This window comes from Drosophila mojavensis, unplaced genomic scaffold, assembly GCF_018153725.1.
Source record: "Drosophila mojavensis isolate 15081-1352.22 unplaced genomic scaffold, ASM1815372v1 contig_231, whole genome shotgun sequence".
In the NCBI taxonomy this organism is placed as follows: Eukaryota; Metazoa; Arthropoda; class Insecta; order Diptera; family Drosophilidae; genus Drosophila; species Drosophila mojavensis.
This window is the reverse complement of record NW_025318772.1, coordinates 3,111,672-3,131,817: the sequence shown is the minus strand read 5'-3', so window position 1 is coordinate 3,131,817 and position 20,146 is coordinate 3,111,672. Positions and strand designations below refer to the sequence as shown.

The 20,146-nt window shown below is 41.4% G+C and overlaps 1 protein-coding gene across 1 annotated transcript; it reads left to right on the top strand.

The window, feature by feature from the left end:
* The first annotated feature begins 15,486 nt into the window (after positions 1-15,486).
* LOC6574787 (adhesion G-protein coupled receptor G7) lies at positions 15,487-18,181 on the top strand. The gene is made up of 2 exons (XM_002000779.4): positions 15,487-16,824; positions 16,878-18,181. The coding sequence occupies exons 1-2, from the start codon at positions 15,573-15,575 to the stop codon at positions 18,062-18,064; spliced, it is 2,439 nt and encodes an 812-aa protein (XP_002000815.1). The 5' UTR covers positions 15,487-15,572; the 3' UTR covers positions 18,065-18,181.
* The last annotated feature ends 1,965 nt before the right edge of the window (positions 18,182-20,146 follow it).

Genomic DNA, 20,146 nt, shown 5'->3' with positions numbered 1-20,146 from the left:
TGCGTCGCTCTTTTATGAAATTACAAATTTCAATTCAGCGCCCCAAAACCAACCTTTGAATCAATGCCTGGTTATTTTTCTCCCTTTTCTTCTTATGTTAATTGGCTCCAGCTTGCGGGCTCCAGCGATCTGGCCATCGAGCTCTTTTTAGCCAAGTCCGCTAATTGTTGGCGCGGCCAACGTTTTGCGGCCGGTAAGCTTCACAACTGACAACCTCAAATTGGCAGCTGCATTTTGTGGCCACACCAAATTGCACGAACTGCAAGCTAGAAATTCACAGGGCTTTCGTATAGAATGCGCTGCATGGACATGGATTTGAATACCTAATTAGGCATTAGATCAATTTATGTATAACTGATTAATGTTCAATACAGTTTCCATTCCATTTGAAGCTCATATTGGGCTCTATGCTCTTTGTGGTTTAGTATTTAATATTGAATAATGCGCTGTTAGGTAAATTAGGGCGTGATATGTGGAGTAATTTGAATTTAATGCAACCATGGATTAAAAGAGTGAATTATGGAAATATGTGTTTTAGTGCCAGCTAATTGGTAATATAAATAATTGGGGATTATATTCAACAAATGATTAAAATATAAAACTTCTGTGTAATTAATTTCCAGTTGAAAATAAAAGGATAGTCAGTTAAACAGTAATATAAAACAATACAAATATATTTTTATGAATGTATATTGTAAATTTTTAAATTCAATAAATAAATAAATCAATTTTTTAGTTTCAGCTTAAGTTTGTGAATGATTTTCCAAGAAGCGTGTTGTGATAGATGTACAAATATATTTATTTTTAGGTATACTTGGAGCTAGAGAGTCTTTGCCATCCTCTACTGTGCCGGAGCCTTCTTGTTGAACAAGAACTTATATGGGTTTGCCTATAAGTCATGGCCTATTAAGAGATTCAACACGTTCAATCATACTCACTTTTATGTGTTATTTTTGATTCAGTTTTTATGGCCATCAGTGTGATAAAAACGGCTTCAGCCTGTTACACACGCATTTGCACAGCTTTATGATACACTGAATTTAATGTCTCTCGAGCTTAAACAAAGCAATTCTAAAAGAGTCTGCAGCTGCGAGCAAAGCTCGTGTTGTTACGGCTGATAAATTTACGCTCATTTAATAAATTGCTTATGAGCGCTTTTACAAATTTTTGGCGCAACGGCGCACTCACACACGCGCAGCTACACGAATAACCCGAATTACTCAAAGCAAATGTAGTGTAAGCATATATGCGAATATAATAAATATACTCATGCACAGTTATATTTTTATATGAATAAATGTTTGCTTTGTGGCGTGTTAAATTAATGAAGTTTTGCTGTGAACGCGTTCTGCTTTGATTACGCGCAATTTGTCTAAGCCGAGCAAAGCGCCATCTGTTGGCGGTTTGTCTATTTTGGTATATAGGTTAATAGACCTAGGTTTTATGTGTACTAATGATAAATGTAATCTATATATCATCTGTTTTTGGACACATCTACTTCGTTAGCTTGTTTGCAGTCAGTTCGATTCGTCAGTTATTCATGATTTCTGATATGGATATATACAAAAGTTAAATGTCTATTGTAGTATATAAAGAATGGCAACTGAAATGGAGAACATTACTTGATATATACAAAGCTTTTATTAAAGACTCGACTGGTATTAAGAGTATAAAGAAACAGATGTCGATAGGCTGAGAATAAATCACATAATTTGTGCTGCAGTTGTCTTCGTTGCTGCATTGGGGTTTGCGTGTTATGCTGCCGTTTGACTATTGGCATGGAAACTGGGGGTTGGGGCCAATGCGGGATTCGTAACAAGAAAACTCATAAGTATTTTACATACATATAACATTTATGCAGTTCAGTGACTCCGCAATGCGTCTCAAATTGCGATAAGTCGCACGTATTTGTTTTGCATTTACATATGCGAGCAATTTGCTTGTGGATATTCTTCTTCTTCTTCATCTTCTTCTGCTACTTTTTGGCAGCTTTAAAAAAGTTTTCATAATCATAACTCTGTCACATTTTCCATTGTCTGGCATTTCACGCAGCGTTCAATTTCGCCAGCACGTGAAAGCACTTACTGTGTGAGTGTGCGTTGGCGTGTGTGTGCTAGGGTGTACATGTGTGTGTGAGATGAAAAGAAACTGGTGAATGGAAAATCAATACATATTTATGAGTTCATGTTGTGGACGCACTTACAAAACGAATGCTTACACCTTATGCCAGGGGGAACTTTTGTCAGGCTTACTTCTTGTTGGAGTGCAGCGCATAAACAGCAATCATGAGTGGGGTGTGGGGCCTAGCATTATGTGTGATATTTCTTATATTCGATTTTAAAAAGTCTTAGCCAGTAAGCCCCTTACATATATTATTTGGATTATTTGTTTTGTAGCATTGTTTTTATATTACTTTTTGTTTTCCCCTTTTGTCTTTTTTTTTTTTTTTTTTTTTTGTGTAAAGCGTATAACAAAAGCAATTCGTGCTACAGTAAACAGATGCTCGACGCTTCGTGGTAAAATAAAAATTGTAAATGGCGTGCGCTGTGAAGTATGCTACGATTTTTCGTTGCCTGTAAGCGGCTTACGAGCTCAGCCGCAAGTGCAATTTGCAGCGTGGCGAGTGCATGGCATGGCGTCAGCACTCGCCGCAGAAGGGATCAGCCAGCAACTAGTGCAGTTAATTTTTAGTGGCATTAAAAGCATCAACAGCCAACAACAAACGAATTGCACTTAAAATGCAACTTTCTGCAAACCGGCCGTAAGAGGCGACTTTAATTCGGCAAAAGTCTTAAAGCTGTTTGCATTCTGGCTGAACAGGTGCGCAGAAAATGACAGTTACAGGTTACAAGTTTTCTCTGTCTATGCATGCATTGGCAACCAGAGTCAATGTCAAAACATTTTATTGCATCAAGTGCTGCACTCAAAAGGAAGTCGAAGCACTCAAATTGTATTTTGCTCGCTTATGCTGGGTGCTTCGGATTTTCCTTTTGCCTCAATTGCTCTGTCTCTGAATACAAACTTTTTAGTGCTTCAATGTTTAGATTGATTGCAACCGACTATGTGTGGGAGTGTGGGAGTGTGGGTGTGTGTGTGTGTGTGATGGTGTGTGGGTGTGTGTGGGTGTGTGTGAGTGTGACTGTGTGTGTGAGCTGGGTATGCGTGTGCGTGGGCATAAAAAATCAATTAACTTTAACTGTGAATTGGATGTGTCTAGTGGACGAGCTGTGCATATCGATTGATTTCGGCGCTGAATATATCCTACAATATCCTGTAGCTATAAATTGGGTCAGAATCGGGTACACTCACATGAAGCCCAAGTATAGATGAGACTAAAGGTGATTTCTAGTATGATATCAGGAATGATATCTAGTATGCTTGGCTTTAATAAAGCTGATTCTTCTTTGATATATATGTTAAATATACATCATATAACCGAGCAATGCTGTATCATAAGATGTCTCATTCATAAATTCATATCTGCCTAGAGGGTATCTCTCGTCTCTCACACTTCATAGGCTTGCCTCAAATTTGTTCCATGCTCTGCACACTTGACTTAATTGCAAGTGAGCCGCATAATGCGAATGTTCTCGCAGTAACAACAAATTGCTGCAGGCCTCGTTTCGGTAATTCAATAGGCAGTCATTTTTGCATTTCAAATGACAAATATGGTCCCGGCTTATCCCCAGTGCTGTAACGGAAAACCGCTTTGATATCAAACAGGCCACTAACAAGCCAGAAACTTGCCCGGGCTTTGGCTGCGTCTCGTTTGTCAAGCCAAGAGCGCAATTTGATACAAGGGCTCAAGTCTTTAACTTTAGCCCTAATCAATGCGAAATAAATGGCAAGAGCCAAAAGGTTGACTTTCCCAGCAGAGATATATTAAATGTATTTACATATATTTATGTATGTATGTATGTATATATGTATGTATGTATGTACAAGACATATTGTAATGGGATCCACAAATATGGTCACAATCTGTTCGAACTTTCAACTCTGTTGCATATTAAAGACTGCGCAAAACGTGTGCAGTTGAGAATTTATTTTTCTTTGCTGTTTTTTGCACAATGTGTCATCCTTGTGTTGTAAACATCGAAATGTAAATAAATAAATGAGCCTTTTGCCTGGCTACAGCAGCCCATTCGAGTCCTTTTCGCATTTGCATAACATATTAAATATGCAGGACACAGATAGAGAGAGAGAGAGAGAGAGACAGCCACACACAGATTTCCTTACGACAATAAAATGACCTATGTGAGCTCCACATTCAGCAGAAAGCTCTGCTACAAAATGCCAACATTAAACACAATTGGTGGCTCGGGTGGCTCGGGTGGCTCGGATGGTGCAGTGCTGTGACAAGCGTCGAGCAACCAGCTAGAGGCAGCTTATCGCTTTGTCGCTTCAGGTATGCGAACTTGGAGCCTTTTGTTCTGTGACAAACGAGCAATTGAAATCTATTTCGATGGCACTGCAAAGGCATTTATCATTGCTTCCATTTAGGGCTTAGGCAGCTAGCTTATGCTGAGTGTGTGCTGGTGTGTGTGTGTGTGTGTTTGAGTAAATGCTACTTCAAATAATTGAAATTGCATGCAATAAAAGTAAATTATATCGATATAAATGTGGCAAGCTTTAGGCTCGATTGAGATATGTGTTGAGACAGAAAAACAGGTCATATATTGCCATTTGGTCGGTTCTATAAATTCCTTATTAAAAATAAAAAAAAATAAAAAAAAAAACGATACAATAAGATATATTAATAATAATAATAATATTAGGTATTTTATATCTCTTGAATTTACATAGAATTCAGAGGATTTATACGTATTCTCTTAAATATCGTGCTCAGTAAAAATATTAATCGCATAAGCGCCTATCGCTCGCACTGTTCATTACAACCAACAACAAAATGAATAGAATTATTCGTTTTTAGGTTTATTTAATCATTATTCTAATTAGATATTCCGTGTGTTTCGCTATTCAGCTTATTTACTTCAATGCGAACCCATCCAAAAATGTACGGAATTTCAATGGATTCCCCAGGGGAACACTCGGAATGCTAGGCACGTATCAGTCGCTTTTCAGTATTTTGTATAATTAGCAGCTGGGGAGCTGACCTCTGTAATCAATGCCATTCAGCAGGCAATTTAATGAAATGAGCTAACAATTCGCATTGAAATTTGAATTTGTTGCACTGTTGACAGTTTTACGGTGCGCCAAATGCCCAATCAGCTCATCAAACGAATCGAGTCTGCATGCAAATAGCTGTCGCCCGAGTGTCGCCGGTATTTAGATCAGCGAAATGGAATACCGAAATGCAGCGGAAAAGACATCACGAACTGTCAGCTATTGAATCCACTTCAGCTCGTTTACTATGTATTCTAGTTGCTGTTAAATTTCACTTTCAAGAGGGTTTCAGTTACGTTTAACTAAAATTGAAAATTTAAAATCGTTATATAAACATTTTAATTGATTTCGTATGATAGACTTTTAAGGCAGCTCCATAGCTGAAATTGAATTCGCTGGAAATTTGTTTACCTGGCAAACAGCTATCATTTGCATATTGTATTAATTGGTATTTCGCGATAGTTTGTCAGCAAATTGTTGACTTACGCAATAAGGTAAAAATTCAACAGAAAAAAAAAAGAAATTAAAAGCAAATTTCTTGCTGCTCCAAGCGAAAAGCAAATAACAAAACAGAAAAAAGAGCAAAGCTATACAGAATAAGCAGAAGTACGCAACTGCAAGATGCCCTGTACACTAGTCTAATATAATATTAAGGCGCTTCAATATGTTAATTTAATTAATTCTCACTCACTGGCAATCGCCTCGTCTGAGTGGCAATCATTTAAAATGGCCGACCTAACTGAATACACCCCATGTTGGCAGCTTGATGTGTACTGGGCATAATAAATTATCGACTGAATTATTGATGCGGCTCAGTGAGATGTGCAAATGATGTTGTCAAAGCGAACGTTTGGGAAACATTTTCCCAAGTCGATTTTTTTTATGCCAATCATTTGCTTTTCACGCGCTTTTCACGCAACATTTAATGTTTGCTGCAGACTTTCCATTCACAAACGAATAAAGCACGAATGAAATGAATGGAAATGAAAATCGAAATAAAAATGAAATAAAATAAAAGGCCAAAGCCAGGCGAAGGCGACAGCAAAAGGTGACAGATTTGTGCAGCGTAACCTTTGGCCCATGACTGGGGGCGTGGTAGGCGTGGCAGGTGTGCAAATTGAGTATTGACCAAACAGCTGAGCAAACGCTGTCGTGACCTGCGACAATTGCGCTCAAGCCTGGCTGTATTTGTATAAAAAGAAGAGAGAGAAAGTGCAAAAGAGAGAGAGAGAGAGAAAGAAAGAGGGAGATAGAGAGAAAGAAAGACGGAGAGAGAGAGACCGACAGCTGCTTGGGGGCAAGCTGGTGCCATAAAGTGTTAATAGGCAATTAAATGTAGTTGGCCCGCAGTGGGCGTGGTAAAACCGTTATGCCGATCACGTATGCAAAGCTGCCCGCAAATCCAAGCTGAGTCCGTGTATGTGTGTGGGTATTTGTGTGCAAAGTGCAATCAGTTCGAGTGTTCAATGTTTCCGTTTTCATTTCCGTTTCCGTTTCGAGCCACCTGCACTGTGTGGCGTTTGCATATTGCGTCTTTTGTATTGTCCTGTCATTTGCATTGTCAGCAGAACTCAATTGAGCTCAGGGTGTGCCACGCGTGTGTGTGGATGTGTGTGGCTGCGGGCGTGGCATGCAAGTGACGCCAAGGACAATTGGAAACGAATTGGTTTTGCATTGTGCAGCTTGGCCAGCCGCAAGTCCCACTAGACCAGCGGCCAGCCGGAACTCATATCAGCAACTGCAAATGGACAACTACGTTACCTGCGGCATAACTCATCTGGTCTGACCGTAACCACGAGACGCCACAAAATGAATTCTGGTTCCGTTTTGCCCAAAAGTTTACTATAAAATCAATATTTACTTCTGCTGCCGCTGTTGCGGCTGATGTGATGCCTGCAGTGAAATTAGCAAGCGACTGAACTGAAGTGAACTTCGCTCGCGCTTGCTCAAGCAGCAGAATCCCAGCTGCACTTGCCTCAAACATATATTTTACTACAACAGCCCCGAGCGCGGAGAGAACGAAAAAACAAGTACTCAAAGTTGCTGTGGTTTTTGGCTTTCAGCTTTTGTGCAGACAAAAACAAACAATATGTCGACAAGCAAAGAGAAAAACTGAAAGACAGAGAGAGAGAGATAGAGAGGGGAGTAACAGCAGGCAGATTGGCATGCATGGCGTATACATAATATGCGCAAATTAAGTACACGAATTGTAGCAAAACATGTTGAAATGCAAAGGACTGAAGAGTTCTTGACAAAGGGATACTTTAAAAATCAGACCAGAGTTAACCCGAATGATATATGATATGGCAAGCGATTGCTGGATTAGATTAACTCATTCAGGTATCCAGGTCTACTTTAAACTACACGACATTCAGATGAGCTGCATGTAAGTCCTTACACATTTACAGGGCATTGAGGCGAAACCCAATTGAGTGCATGACAGCAAACTGTAGTGAATGTTTGTCAAGTCGAATGCCAAAGCATTTCCAGTTTTTGTCTGTGTTTTGTTGAAGCTCTTGCGAGCATTGTTCCGAAGCCAAGAGCAAGACGAAGAGAACACTCGAAAATTAATGAACCAACTGTTGTACATTTCGGTATGTGCACAGCAGAGTGCATAAAAAGGATTGACATTTGCAACTTTTAGCAGCTAAATGAAAGTTTTTTGTGTGCCCGTTGCCATTGGGATGCCGAATGAGCCGAGGAAATTTGAAATATTTGAGGTTTAGCTTTATCGTAGCAGGAGTCTAGAGTGGTCCCAATTAGATGTTGATTAAAGAATTTTTGAAGAAAAATCAGAAAATGTATGTAATTTTATAATGGGTAGATAAAATAAGATTGATAGATGGGTCAAATATAGAATGGCAGATCTTATTAATAGATGAATAGATATTGTAAATAGATCACAATCATTATATCTATTTATATTTTATTTATCAATTAATATTATTAATTATATATTATATTATTATTAGTTAATAAGAACTTATGTGTAAAACGGAAAAAAAAAGAAGCTGATCCGCTTGTCATATCGAATTATCGAGGTTCTATTTTATATGTAATTTATCTATGATTTGATATGCTTACTCAAAAGCATTTACAGCTCATACCCCGTTAGGATAATAATCCATTACGAAACTTGGTCTGAAACAAATCATTTCATAGCAACTAAGCAGTTAAATATTTTACAGTTTTATAATAGTTAATTATTCATTTAGCTTGTTTCGCTCTGCTTAAAATTTACAACTTAATTTGCAAATCGTTGCCATGGTGTATAAACCTTGCCCCGTGGGCCGCACGCTGCTGCTGCTCGTGCTGTTGCACATGCCACATGCCACAAAAATTCTATTTTATGCTTAAATATGGAAAACTCTACCCGGGGCAGACTATGCGTGCTACGTGCAGCATAAAGTCATGTATGTGTGGGTGTGTGTGCCCATGCATATGCGATGTTTGTGTGTATGTGCGCTCGGGCATGCTTTGCCATATTGACCCACGAAGCCATCTGTGTGTGTGTACATTGTATGCTGCAATAAATTTGCAAATAATCCCACATTTTTAGTATTAAGTAAATGCTGTGGGCAATCATGTCGACAATCAAGCAATCTTCCAATTTCACATGCTCATCTGCGAATTAGAGCACGAGTGGCCCAAAAAGAACCAGAAAGAAGGTGAACTTGGCCTAATGAGTACCTGCTCGGACAGTGCCACGCCCCGGAGTGTGCCAGCAAATGACAAATGTTGCTGCATTCAGTTTGTCTCTCATTACGAAACCTGCGCAAGCTGTCCAATTAGCATAGTTGGATGTCGGCCATAATTAGTCAGTGGCAGACGTGTGGGGCAGCTAATGAATGCAGCACTCCATATCTATTAAATCAAATGGGAAGCATCTGCACTCGAAACCATCAACTCGACGACATTTTCTCTTTCTGCATGCGCTCGTGCGACGTCATTTCGTTTTCATTGTATTTAAATGCTCGTGAAACTCAAAGCAAACAAGTGATAAAAGCTGCTTAAACACACACAATCACACACACCCAAACAAATACACACGCTTACACTGCCACGCACAACATGAATTGTACTTGTAGTGCTGAAACATAAAAAATGCATCAGCTGCTTCTTGTTGCCATTTGATGCTTCTGGCGGTTCGCTGCAGTTCAAAGTTCGACAGGAGCAAGTGGCACACTGCTGAGATTTTATTTCATATATATATATATATATATATATATATGTGTGTGTATATATGTTTGCTATATTATTATACATATATATTAAAGTATGCTTGCATTAACATTAAGTTGTAAAAATGAGATTAAAAAAAATTAATTTTCAGATACCAATGAAAACTATAAAATATAGAAAAAATATACGCGAGGAATATGTATAAAATGAAAAAATTTAATCAATATAAGTATGTAGATATATTAAATAAAAATATAGATAGACATATTAAATAAAGATAAAAAATATTAACTAATTCTTCTAGAGTGCAAAGTCAATGTAAAATGCAACAGAATTTATTAAACATTAATTAAACAATAAAAAAATTTGTAATAATATAATCAATTTAATCTAATAATAATAAAAGATGCTTTTGTAACTTCACAAGGCAAACAAATTCCCTCATTAATTACGCTTGCCGTGCGGATAATGCGGCATTCTTGCATTATATTCTATAATTGGGACTTAATGACATTTCAAAGGGCTTTCCGTAGCCTTGTTCACACAATTATGCAATAATTCTACGCCTGGCGAGCACTTTTGTACTTCGGCGTCTGGCGGACCTTTTTGTTTTTCTTGGTGGCCATTGAGTGGGTTGCCTTATCGCCATATCGATATGGCGCGTGTCGGCTGCTGTTGCGGTCCGAGGGATATTGAAAATTCATAGGAGAGCACAGCTGACCAGCACAGCGTATGCGTAATGCTATATAAGCAAGGAGTCATTGATACTTAATTGGCTATCGGCAGCGATAAAACTGGTGGAATACACGTATATTATATGCCGCATACCCGGGCAAGACAAGACATTAAGCATACGACATGTGTGCCAAGCAGTGACATGGCTGACGTTGAGCAAACATCGTGCAGAACAAGCAGAATAACAACATCGTAAAGCAGCGGCACGTAGGCCAAAAAGGGGAAAATGACATGGTACAGTAGCAGCTGCCTATGAAGAAACTTTAAATTAAATTTATTGCTCTTCAAGTACAGCTGACTTTAAAGTTAATTTGATTTATTTCGATTGGCTTTTAGTAAATTTACTTATTTTTACCATATCTATCGTTTTCACCATATCCAATATCTATAGATTTTCTTATAGCCAATACCATTTATTTGATGCCCAACCCCATGTCGAACTGAGTAAGTCGCTGCTCTGTATTTTGTAGGCTCATCAAGCTCTAAATCTGTGTGCGTGACCGCACGTTTCAATCTTTAGTTGCTCGTTTTTACAATTTGGCTGTCGTTAAACAAGCTACAAAATGCATGTGCAGCCATCAAAGTTGAATCGAAACTTGAGCTAGCTCAAAGCCTGGCTCTCATTTTGCCATTATCCAGCCACCCGCCCAGCCAGTCAGCCGGTCCGCCAGTCAGCCAGTCAGCCAGTCCGCCATCCTGACACGGATTAGACTTCTCGAACATGAACTGCAGCACATCCGAAGTGGAATTCACTGTCTGAGACTAAGTGCTTTTTCATTAGAAATGTTTCTCATGCATTCTCAGAGCATTGCCTCCCACTCTCTCTCCCTCCCATTCTCTCTCTATCTACACCTCTCTCTCTCTCTCTGTCTAACTCGCCACACAAGTTTTTGTCTTATGAGCGAGCTTTGTTTTCCCCACAGCGGAACAGAACGTAAAGCGAATTTTTAATTGAAAAGTTTTTCATTTTTGTGTATGTGAGTGAAATTAATTAGATCTCAAGGAAAACAACTTTCTACTCATTTCACTTGATTCCGCTAGGTGTGTATGCGTGGTGATGGACAAGTTAAATGAAATTTGTGATTTAAGTGCAAGCTAAAGCCATAAAGCGTCCATAAATCAAAGCTGGCATTCAAGTCTATGCAAATGTTGTGGCTGCACTTGTTACACAGAAGCTAATCCAGTTAAGACTTTATGCAAACAGCATCATATGTCACTAGCTGAGCCAACTTCTTGCTCTCTCTCTCTTTGCCTCTCTCGCTCTGCCTCCTCCCTCTTTGCCCATATCACTTTTTCAAATGAAATTAGATGCTGTCGTTGGCAGCAGCCAGAGTCGACAGACGCTTTAATTAAATTAAACTGTAAAAGTTGGCACAACTCTACCGAAACACACACACACACACACATGCACACACGCACACTCGTAGACCGACTGGCCACATGTGTGCTTTGAGCTTGGTGCCACCTATGGCGCCTTCTGTGGCGGCGACTCCTGCTGCTGCTGTTGCTGCTGCTGCTACTCCTGCTGCTCCTGAGTCAAAGTTCACGCTGCGTGTGCGTAAATAACGCCTGTTGCCATACGAATTGTGCGAAACTAAAGCAGCTAAAAACGTATAAGCCCATATAAACATAATCCGTTGCATATACAGGGTGACGCCGAGGCTGAGTCAACAAAAATTCAATTTCATATGCCAGCTGATGCTGTCTGAGCTGCTGTCTGTTTGCATTGGATTAAATGCATTTCAATAGAGGCCTCAATGTGGCAACAGGAGGAGAGAAAGATAGAGAGAGAGAGAGAGCGAGGGAGAGCGATACATTGATCGAGAGAGAAAGAAAAAGAGCTAGACACAGAAAGAGAGAAAGAAAAAGAGCTAGACAGAGAAAGATAGAGGGAGATAGACAGAAAGAGGGAGAGAGAGAGAAGGAGAGGTAGAGGAGATAGAGAGAGATAAATAGGTAGAGCGAGAGTAAGAGCGGGAGATAGATAGACAGGGAGAGATAGAGACAGACAGAGATATATGGTTACATACAGAGCGAGAGAAAGATGGAGAGAAAATTGTTGTGGATGCCTAAGTACCTGATTCATTCACATACAACATTTTTATTACATTATATCAAGCCTAGGGCCACATAAAAGACAATATTAAATGCCTCATTAAGTTAATTTTTATTTTCATCAGAAAATATTTAGTAAATATATGTAGAAAGCCCATTTTGAAAATTTACAGATGATAAAACTCTCACTCTCTCAATCCCAACACCCAATAGACTCACTTGAGACTGTTTTTTATGAGCGCTGTATCTCAATCACTCTCTGTGTATCATATATGACCCTAATACATATATGTATATGACAACAACAACAAATTTCAATCAAGATATGTGTAAATACTGTCTGAGCTGCAGGCCAACAAGGAGTGAGCTCCGGCATATGATCCGCAGTAACCCTGTATATTGTGTATGTTTTAAAAATGTAGACAGGCAGCTGCTAAGACCATCAAGAACAAGGCCCGTTGCCTAATTTCATTAAATTCCAGAAACCTGTTGTCTTAAACAACAAAATAATAAGGAGAAAAAAAAAAGAAGAAGAAAATAAAATGCGGGTAAAGCGATGCCAGCGAAAGAATTCAATTTAAGTCAGCCGCAGGGTGAGCTGCTTTGCTTTGCTGCAATTGACGGGAGTTGGCGAGGGGCAAGAGGGGTATTAGCAGTGGGCCAAATGAAAATTGTGGTTGGTGACGTGTGGTTTTCAGCGGAATGCCAGCCACACAATGGCTGAGTGGATACAAGCAAATGAGGTAAGGTTTCGCTTTTAACAAAAGTTAATGAATGTGTGTGTGTGTGTGTATGTATGTATATGTGTGTATATGCCTGTATATATGTAAATCTCTGTATGTAGCTTTAGCATACATATGGGCATATTTTGTTATCCAGTTGGTGCAAAACATCTTAATGGCAGACACGACATTTAAGTGCTTAAAAAGTCAACGCAACTTTTCCAATTTTTATTGAGCAAACATTAAGCGAGTCTTTGCGCGCACTTGTGTGTCTGTGCCTGTGTGTGTGTGTGTGGGTGGGTGGGTACTTAATATAAATATAAATGGCATGTGCATGCGAGTCGTTCAAAAGCGCTTAAATATCGATATGGATCATTGCCTGGCAATGACAGTTGAATTTGTGCCAACTTTTTGGCAACAAGCGCCTGCCCTTCACTTCCCCTTTTATGCATTTCTTTATTTATTTTTGTTGTATTTGGTATTGCGGGCTAGCTCGTACCTCTAACTTATCGCTGTGAAAGTCAACCCTAATCACATTTACCCCCGACATCCAGCACAGTTTTTAACCTTGTCAAGCCTCGGGTAGCTCAGGCATTGCAACAATGCAGCAATGTCGCCGTCGACGTCGACGTCAGCGTCTGCGTTGTGGTCATGCGGTTAAGAGGCACTGGAAAATTTATTACTTTCCTTGGTGGCCCAGTCGCCAGCCAGCCAGCCAGCCAGCCACCCCGTGCCCTGCCCTTCACTGCCCTGTGCAACTGCCGGAGGTTTGCGGAGTGATTTTCTTGGCCGCACTGTGTTAACTTGTTTGAGCAGCTCAAATGAGCAGAGAGTTTGTTAGTCGCCCGCTCGTTCGCCAACTGCTGGCGGTTGCCAGAAAGTCCCACTCTTGGCCCCGTTTGACCAAAGTTTGTTTACTTGACGGCTTTGCAGTCGGCATTTTCGGCTATTGTTGCAGCCCACTAATTGGCGTTTGCCTTGCGGCGCCCCATTGATTTATAATTTCACAATTTTAATATTTAATCCAGAGCAAACGCTGGCAATTAAATAGTTCAAGATAAAATTTATTTGAATTTGCTCAGAGGACGTTTGCTTAAAATATTAGTTACTCTCTTTACAAATATTTGATGTGCAGCAGGTAAACAATTCGTGCTGCAAATATGTCAAATATTAAACAGAAATATAGAATGATTTTAAGAGGACTGTAATAGAAACTCCGTTTAGAGTAAAACTTAATGGCTTAAAACTGATTAGAATATGCATATACAGTTATATATTATGGCTTTATCAATTCATATTTAGATACAAGTAAAGTCTGTAGTTTACTCTACTTGAATCTTATATGCTTTATGCTTCCTCGATTTTTTCATTTTGGATGTATATTTGAATTATTTGTGCACTAGAAAAAAATATTAGGAAATATAGCTCCAAAAATTACCCATTCATAAGCGACCTCGAGCTGAAGGCATTTTTAGTTGTGGCAGCCACAAAATGTTGTATAATTCATTGCTTCACGTCTGACACGTGGCACCTTTCACAGTGCCAGCCATAAAGCTATAAAGGGATGAAGTAAAAATGTCGAGATGTGAATGTGACACTTTTGATTGAAAGCCAGCTAACACCCACACACACACACACACCAACTCTCACACACACACATCCACAAGTTTATGTTTATATGCGTATGAGGGTTAAGTGTGTGCACATTTTGTGTAGCTTAATCAAATTCATACTCGTCATATATTATGCTGTATGGCAAATAGTATTTGAATTCGTCAGATAATTGAAAACGTGTCAACAAGTTATCCAAGTTCCGTAAATAGGAAACGCTGAAAGCCCACGCAGCTTTCAGGTCCTCGAGCCAAACGTGTCACGAAACGCAGCAATATAGATTATCGAGCGAGTGCTTAACTTAAGCGCCATCAAGTTAAGCCTAAGCCTGGTAAACCCAACACTGTCTCGAGTGGATTTCCATGTCTTACGATTTGCATGTTATCATTTTTAGTTATTGATGTTAAAAGTGAGTGGTTTTTGAGTTTTATTCATACACTTTGAGTTATGAGTTGTGTCTTGGTCTAGCACCCAGTGGAACTTCTCTGTATCATTCCTATGAATCATATAAGTGTGGAAGTCTTCTATATATATTGTATTATGACGCATCAGAAAAAACATCAATAATGAACATTTAGCAGGAATTTGTGGTCTGACTTTAAGGCGATAATTCGTATGGACTTGGCTTAGATATTTGAAGGCGAACTAAACTAAAATAATATTAATTCATAATTTGACTATTTACTATGGCCTAACTACAACTAGATCATAGTTTGAAGGTTTGCTGTGTGTTTTATGAATTAGTGGACTAGACAAACTTCATACGTCACATTGATAGCCCTGAGACATGAGTTTTTTTATTTCGCTTTCGTTTGAGGTATTCTCTCTAACAAATTTGCGCTTGAGTGCTAATAACAAATCAAACAATCGACTGAAGTTCGCATTGAGCGTTATCGGTCGCAGATAAAACGGGTAACAGCGTCTTACTTGGAATTAGTTGGTAGTGCTCGAAGCAAAAACAAAAATACAAAAATACAAAAATGTGACGATAAGCGATCGCCCTGCAAACTGTGATAAGAAATAAAAGCGATCGCCAGCTAGGCGAGTGACTCCGCCGTGCAGTTGAGCGCGACATTCGCCGAGCGACGGACGCGTGACAAATTGAATTGAAGAGTTTCAGACGTTGCTGAGTCAGAAGCTATGAATGTGCTCGGGTATTTGCTAGTGGCACTGACGATATCGGCGGGCAGAGCTTATGGCAACTCGGACAGCGATGACAGTGACGAGTCGCAGTGGGAGGACTGTCCGGTGGAGCAGCAGCTGTGCAGCTTAGCGAGCCGCAACAATACGCCCGTGCGCTGCTTGGAGAAGCTCTTCAGGGCGGACATAGCTGGCCTGGTCTACTGCAATGCCCAGCACTGTGAACCGGAAACGTTTAAGCACGATTACATCGTGCGCAATCATGACCAGAGTCCGCATGTCAACAGCTGGAAGCGGACCAGAGCGGGCGAGGTGGGCACGCTGCACGACGTCTGCCTGCTGCGCAATGGATTGCCCGTGACTCGCAAGTGCGAAGTGTGGGGCATGCGTGCGCGGTGGGAGTCGCTCGACCAACGGCCGTACGTGGTGTGCATGCGGAGATTCCGGGAGCGATCGATCAGCGTGGAGCTGAACAACCTGCACGACGACATGCTGGAGGGCAGGAGGCGTGCCAACAGCACCCAGGAGCGTCGTCGCACCACAGCAATGATGCGCGACATGTTCCGGCAGCACGACAAGGCTCTGCTGCCGGCCGACGTGCATGTGGTGGGCCAGGTGTTCGGGGAGCTGCTGGAGCACGAGAAAGACGCCGCACTGAGCGCCGATCTGATCAGCATTTGTCGCGAAATCATGTTCAGCGATGCGCAGGTTCTGCAGCTCTCGGCTCAGCTGAATGCGACCAACTCGCTGCTAAACAAATTCGAGGACTACATGGATGCACTGCCGCAGCAGCTTGTGCCCCGAGAGCGCTGCGGCAAGGTCGTCGCCCATGCGGCTGGCGACGCTGGCGAGGCGGCTGCCAGTGGCATGGAAATCCTCAATAATGCCAATCTCGGCGTGCATGCCATGTTGAGCAGCAACCTGAGCGTCTTCTATGTGAATCCCGAGTGCGAACGAATCACGGGCATAGCTATATATTCAGCGGCGGCTCCAGATCGCAAGCAGGCCGTCAGCCAGTTTTGGTTTCGCTTTCTCTATGCAAACGAGAACGTGGAGAAGCTGCGCCGGGAACAGGACCTGGAGACGGCCACGTATGTGCCAGAGCAGCTGTGGAAGCAGCTGAAGCAGAGAGGCGCCACGTATTTAATACTCAAGATCTATGGCCACGACGGGCTCTTTGTGGAGACAGCCCCGCAGCGCAGTCGCAGGCCGCGCAGCAAAGTCTTGTCCATATCGATACCCGGCTGCGAGGGTAAGTAAATCGTTCCATGGTTACGATGTGTGTGTAACCTGATCTTCCTTTAGGTACGCAGTTGCCCCAGCCACTTCCCTTCCTGCTGCGCAATGAGAACCATCGGCAGCCGGACACGCGGGCTGTCAATGCAGGTTGTGGCTGTGGCTACTGGAACTACCAGACTTGGGTGAGCGACGGCATCACCACCAGCAGTGGAACGGATATGCTGCGGGATCCGATAGTCGTCTGCCAAACGCGTCACCTGACCCAGTTCTCGTACCTGGTGGGCGGCAGCTATCGCAGCAACGACCTGGGCGACGAGGTGCTAGTGACCCCAATCAATGAGCGTGTGCTGGACATCATCTCCATTGTGGGCTGCTGCCTGTCGCTCTTCGGCGTGCTGGGCATCTTTCTGACAGCGCTGCTGTTCAAGAGCTGGCGCAGTCAGGCCTCCACCAAAGTGCTGATGCACCTCTGCCTGGCCATGATGCTGCAAATGGTGCTGTTCGTGTTCATCAACACGGACGACATCTCGGAGCAGCTGGTCGTCCACGGCGACAACGTGCGCTGTGTGCTGCTGGGCGCTGCCATGCAGTATACCATTCTGGTGCTGTTCTGCTGGATGCTGATCATCGCCTTCCTGCAGTTCCAGCGCTACGTCACGGTGATTGGCGTCGAGCGGCCGCGTCGCTACATCCTGAAGGCGGCTCTCGTGGCCTGGCTGCTGCCCCTGCTGGCCACGCTGCTGGTGGCGTGCATCGATCCGGAGTCGTATGTGCCCACAGCCGAGCAGTTGGCCACGGACACGGGCATTTGCTACCCCTCCGGCTACGGGCTCACCTTCGGCATCGTGCTGCCCGTGACGCTGATTACGGTTGCCAACCTGGTGATCTTTGCGTACGTCTTCTACAGCATTTCGCACTCGCTCAGCCAGAGCATTCAGCGGGCGGAGCGCAAGTTGGTCCACAAACAGATTCGTCTGTCTGTGCTGCTCTTCTTCCTGCTCGGCCTGTCGTGGATCTTTGGCATCTTCGCCTACATGCAGGCGGGCGTGGCATTCTCGTACCTCTTCTGCCTAACGGCCACGCTGCAGGGCTTCGTGCTCTTCATCTACTTTGTGCTGCTCGACGAGGTCAACCGGCGAGCCTGGATAGGCCTGCTCTGCCCCACCAAGATGAAAATGGACGTGCAGAAGCGCACGACGGAGCTGCAGTCGATGACCACCAGCTCCACCAACTATTCCAGACCGGTGCAGTAGGAAACCAGCTGCTGACTGAAACATTGTAACGAACAAACTCAAGCTGCGTATTCATAATTTATTGTAACTCATATTTATTCATAATCATAATTAATAAACATTATTTAATTTAAATAATATAACCGTCTTTAAAATACAGAGAAAAGTCCTGTAGAGGAAAAATCATGTTTGATAATTAAAATATGCATTCTACAGTGAAGAGAGTGTGGAAGTTTTTTGAAGTTTAAAATATTTATTATAATTATATAAAAAGTCGATCGTATTTGGGCTTTGTTTTCAAATTATTTTTTTATCCCACATGTATGTCTTTCATTTTAAATAATTATAAGAAATTCAAAAATTATTAAATAAAATTTATGCTACATATAAATTTTCTATTATCCATGATAAATGTAAGAAACATAGACACAAACACGATTCACTTTCATTTGAAAATATTATAAAGTAAGATTAAACGAAATATTTATAAAAGTTCTGCCTTTATAAGCAGCGAGCAGACCTACGATTAACTTAGTAACTTAATATAAATTAACTTGGAAAAAAATTCAGTGAAGTTTCCTTAATATTTATGTGTTTTGTGTAAGCTAAGCCGAATAGAGTTACGATTCACTTTAATATAGAATTGTTGTGCATTAAGATTAAGCGGAAAATTAGAAAAAGTTCCTTCAATATTTATGAGTCTCTTTTAAGCAGAATACCCAAGCCGCGCCACGATTCACTTTTATATAAAATTATTATAAATTGAGATTCAGCAGAAATTTAGAGAAGGTCCTTCAATATTTATGTGTTTCATATAAACAGCATCAGAGACTCGCATATTCGCTGCTGCTTAAGGGAGAAGGGCGAATGCGCAAAAGGTATGCGCGTGTGTGTAATTGAAGTAGAGAATGCTTTCTGTTTGATTAGCTATGTGATAAATGTAGCGCTCGAAGCTGATTGATAGTCAGTGTGCGCACTGAAGAGGCGGAGCCGAGGGCGGAGGTGACAGCCACACACAGTAGTGGGATAACAGTAGTTGTTACTAAACATACACATATATGTAGGTGTATATATGTAGGTGTTTATGTGGGCCCAACCACATTGAACTGAGTGAAATATTCAACAAGCTTGGCGAGCATCGAATCAATGTTGAATGTAATGTGACTCAGACACTATCACATAAAATAAATGTATCTAATATCCAAAATCGATACAAAACTTGCATTTTTGTTTTTTTCTAGATAGCTTCAAATTTAATATAAATCAAATAAATTCCAGAAAAGTTGGCCAACATTTGCCACTGTATGTGAGCGCTTATTTGTGGCTTGCGGGGGTGGGCGTTAGCGTGCATCCGGTGTTTGGCATGGCATGACATGAAAAGCACATTTCGGCAAAACTTTCAGTTTTGACAAATGCACACAGCGTACGGGGCGTATTAAGGACGTGCTCATGTGGCGTATGCGCGATGCGTGAACTGTGAGCTTTAAGCGCGGAGCTGCTGTAGATTTGTAGATTAGAAAAACTCATATGCGAGGTCTGGCTGTGTCGCATCGATATAATTACATATTTAAAGAATTTTCTTGAGTCATGGAATGTCAAGGAACCCGACGGTAAAGGCGAAACAATCGCTGAGCCAACTCAAGCAAAAATTGGCAACAAGTCAACATGGCAAAACAATGTCTTGATTGTGTGCATTAGGAGTCAACGACTCGGCAAATGAATTGCAGGCCAAACAAATTAAATTTGCTCGCATAGCAGCAAACAACGAACAACAAACAACAAACAGCAAGAGACAAAGCAACAAAGTTTCGAAAGAGCTGCGAGACCTACGTCTGTGCACCCAATCTACTGTCATCTAATTACATTTATTTTTGATGGCCAACGCGGCGTATGAGCTATTTTGATGACACGCACCCATTTTTATGCTTCGCCCCAAAAATCTTTGGCTTAGCTTGGCATTCAGGTTGCCTCTTTCAGCCCCAATGAACTTTACTCCCGACCCAGAGTTACTTTTCTAATTGTAGACCCTTTCATGTGGAACCATGTGTGTGCTTAGGGCCCAATCATAGATTTTTTTTTTTTTTTTTATATATATATATTTTA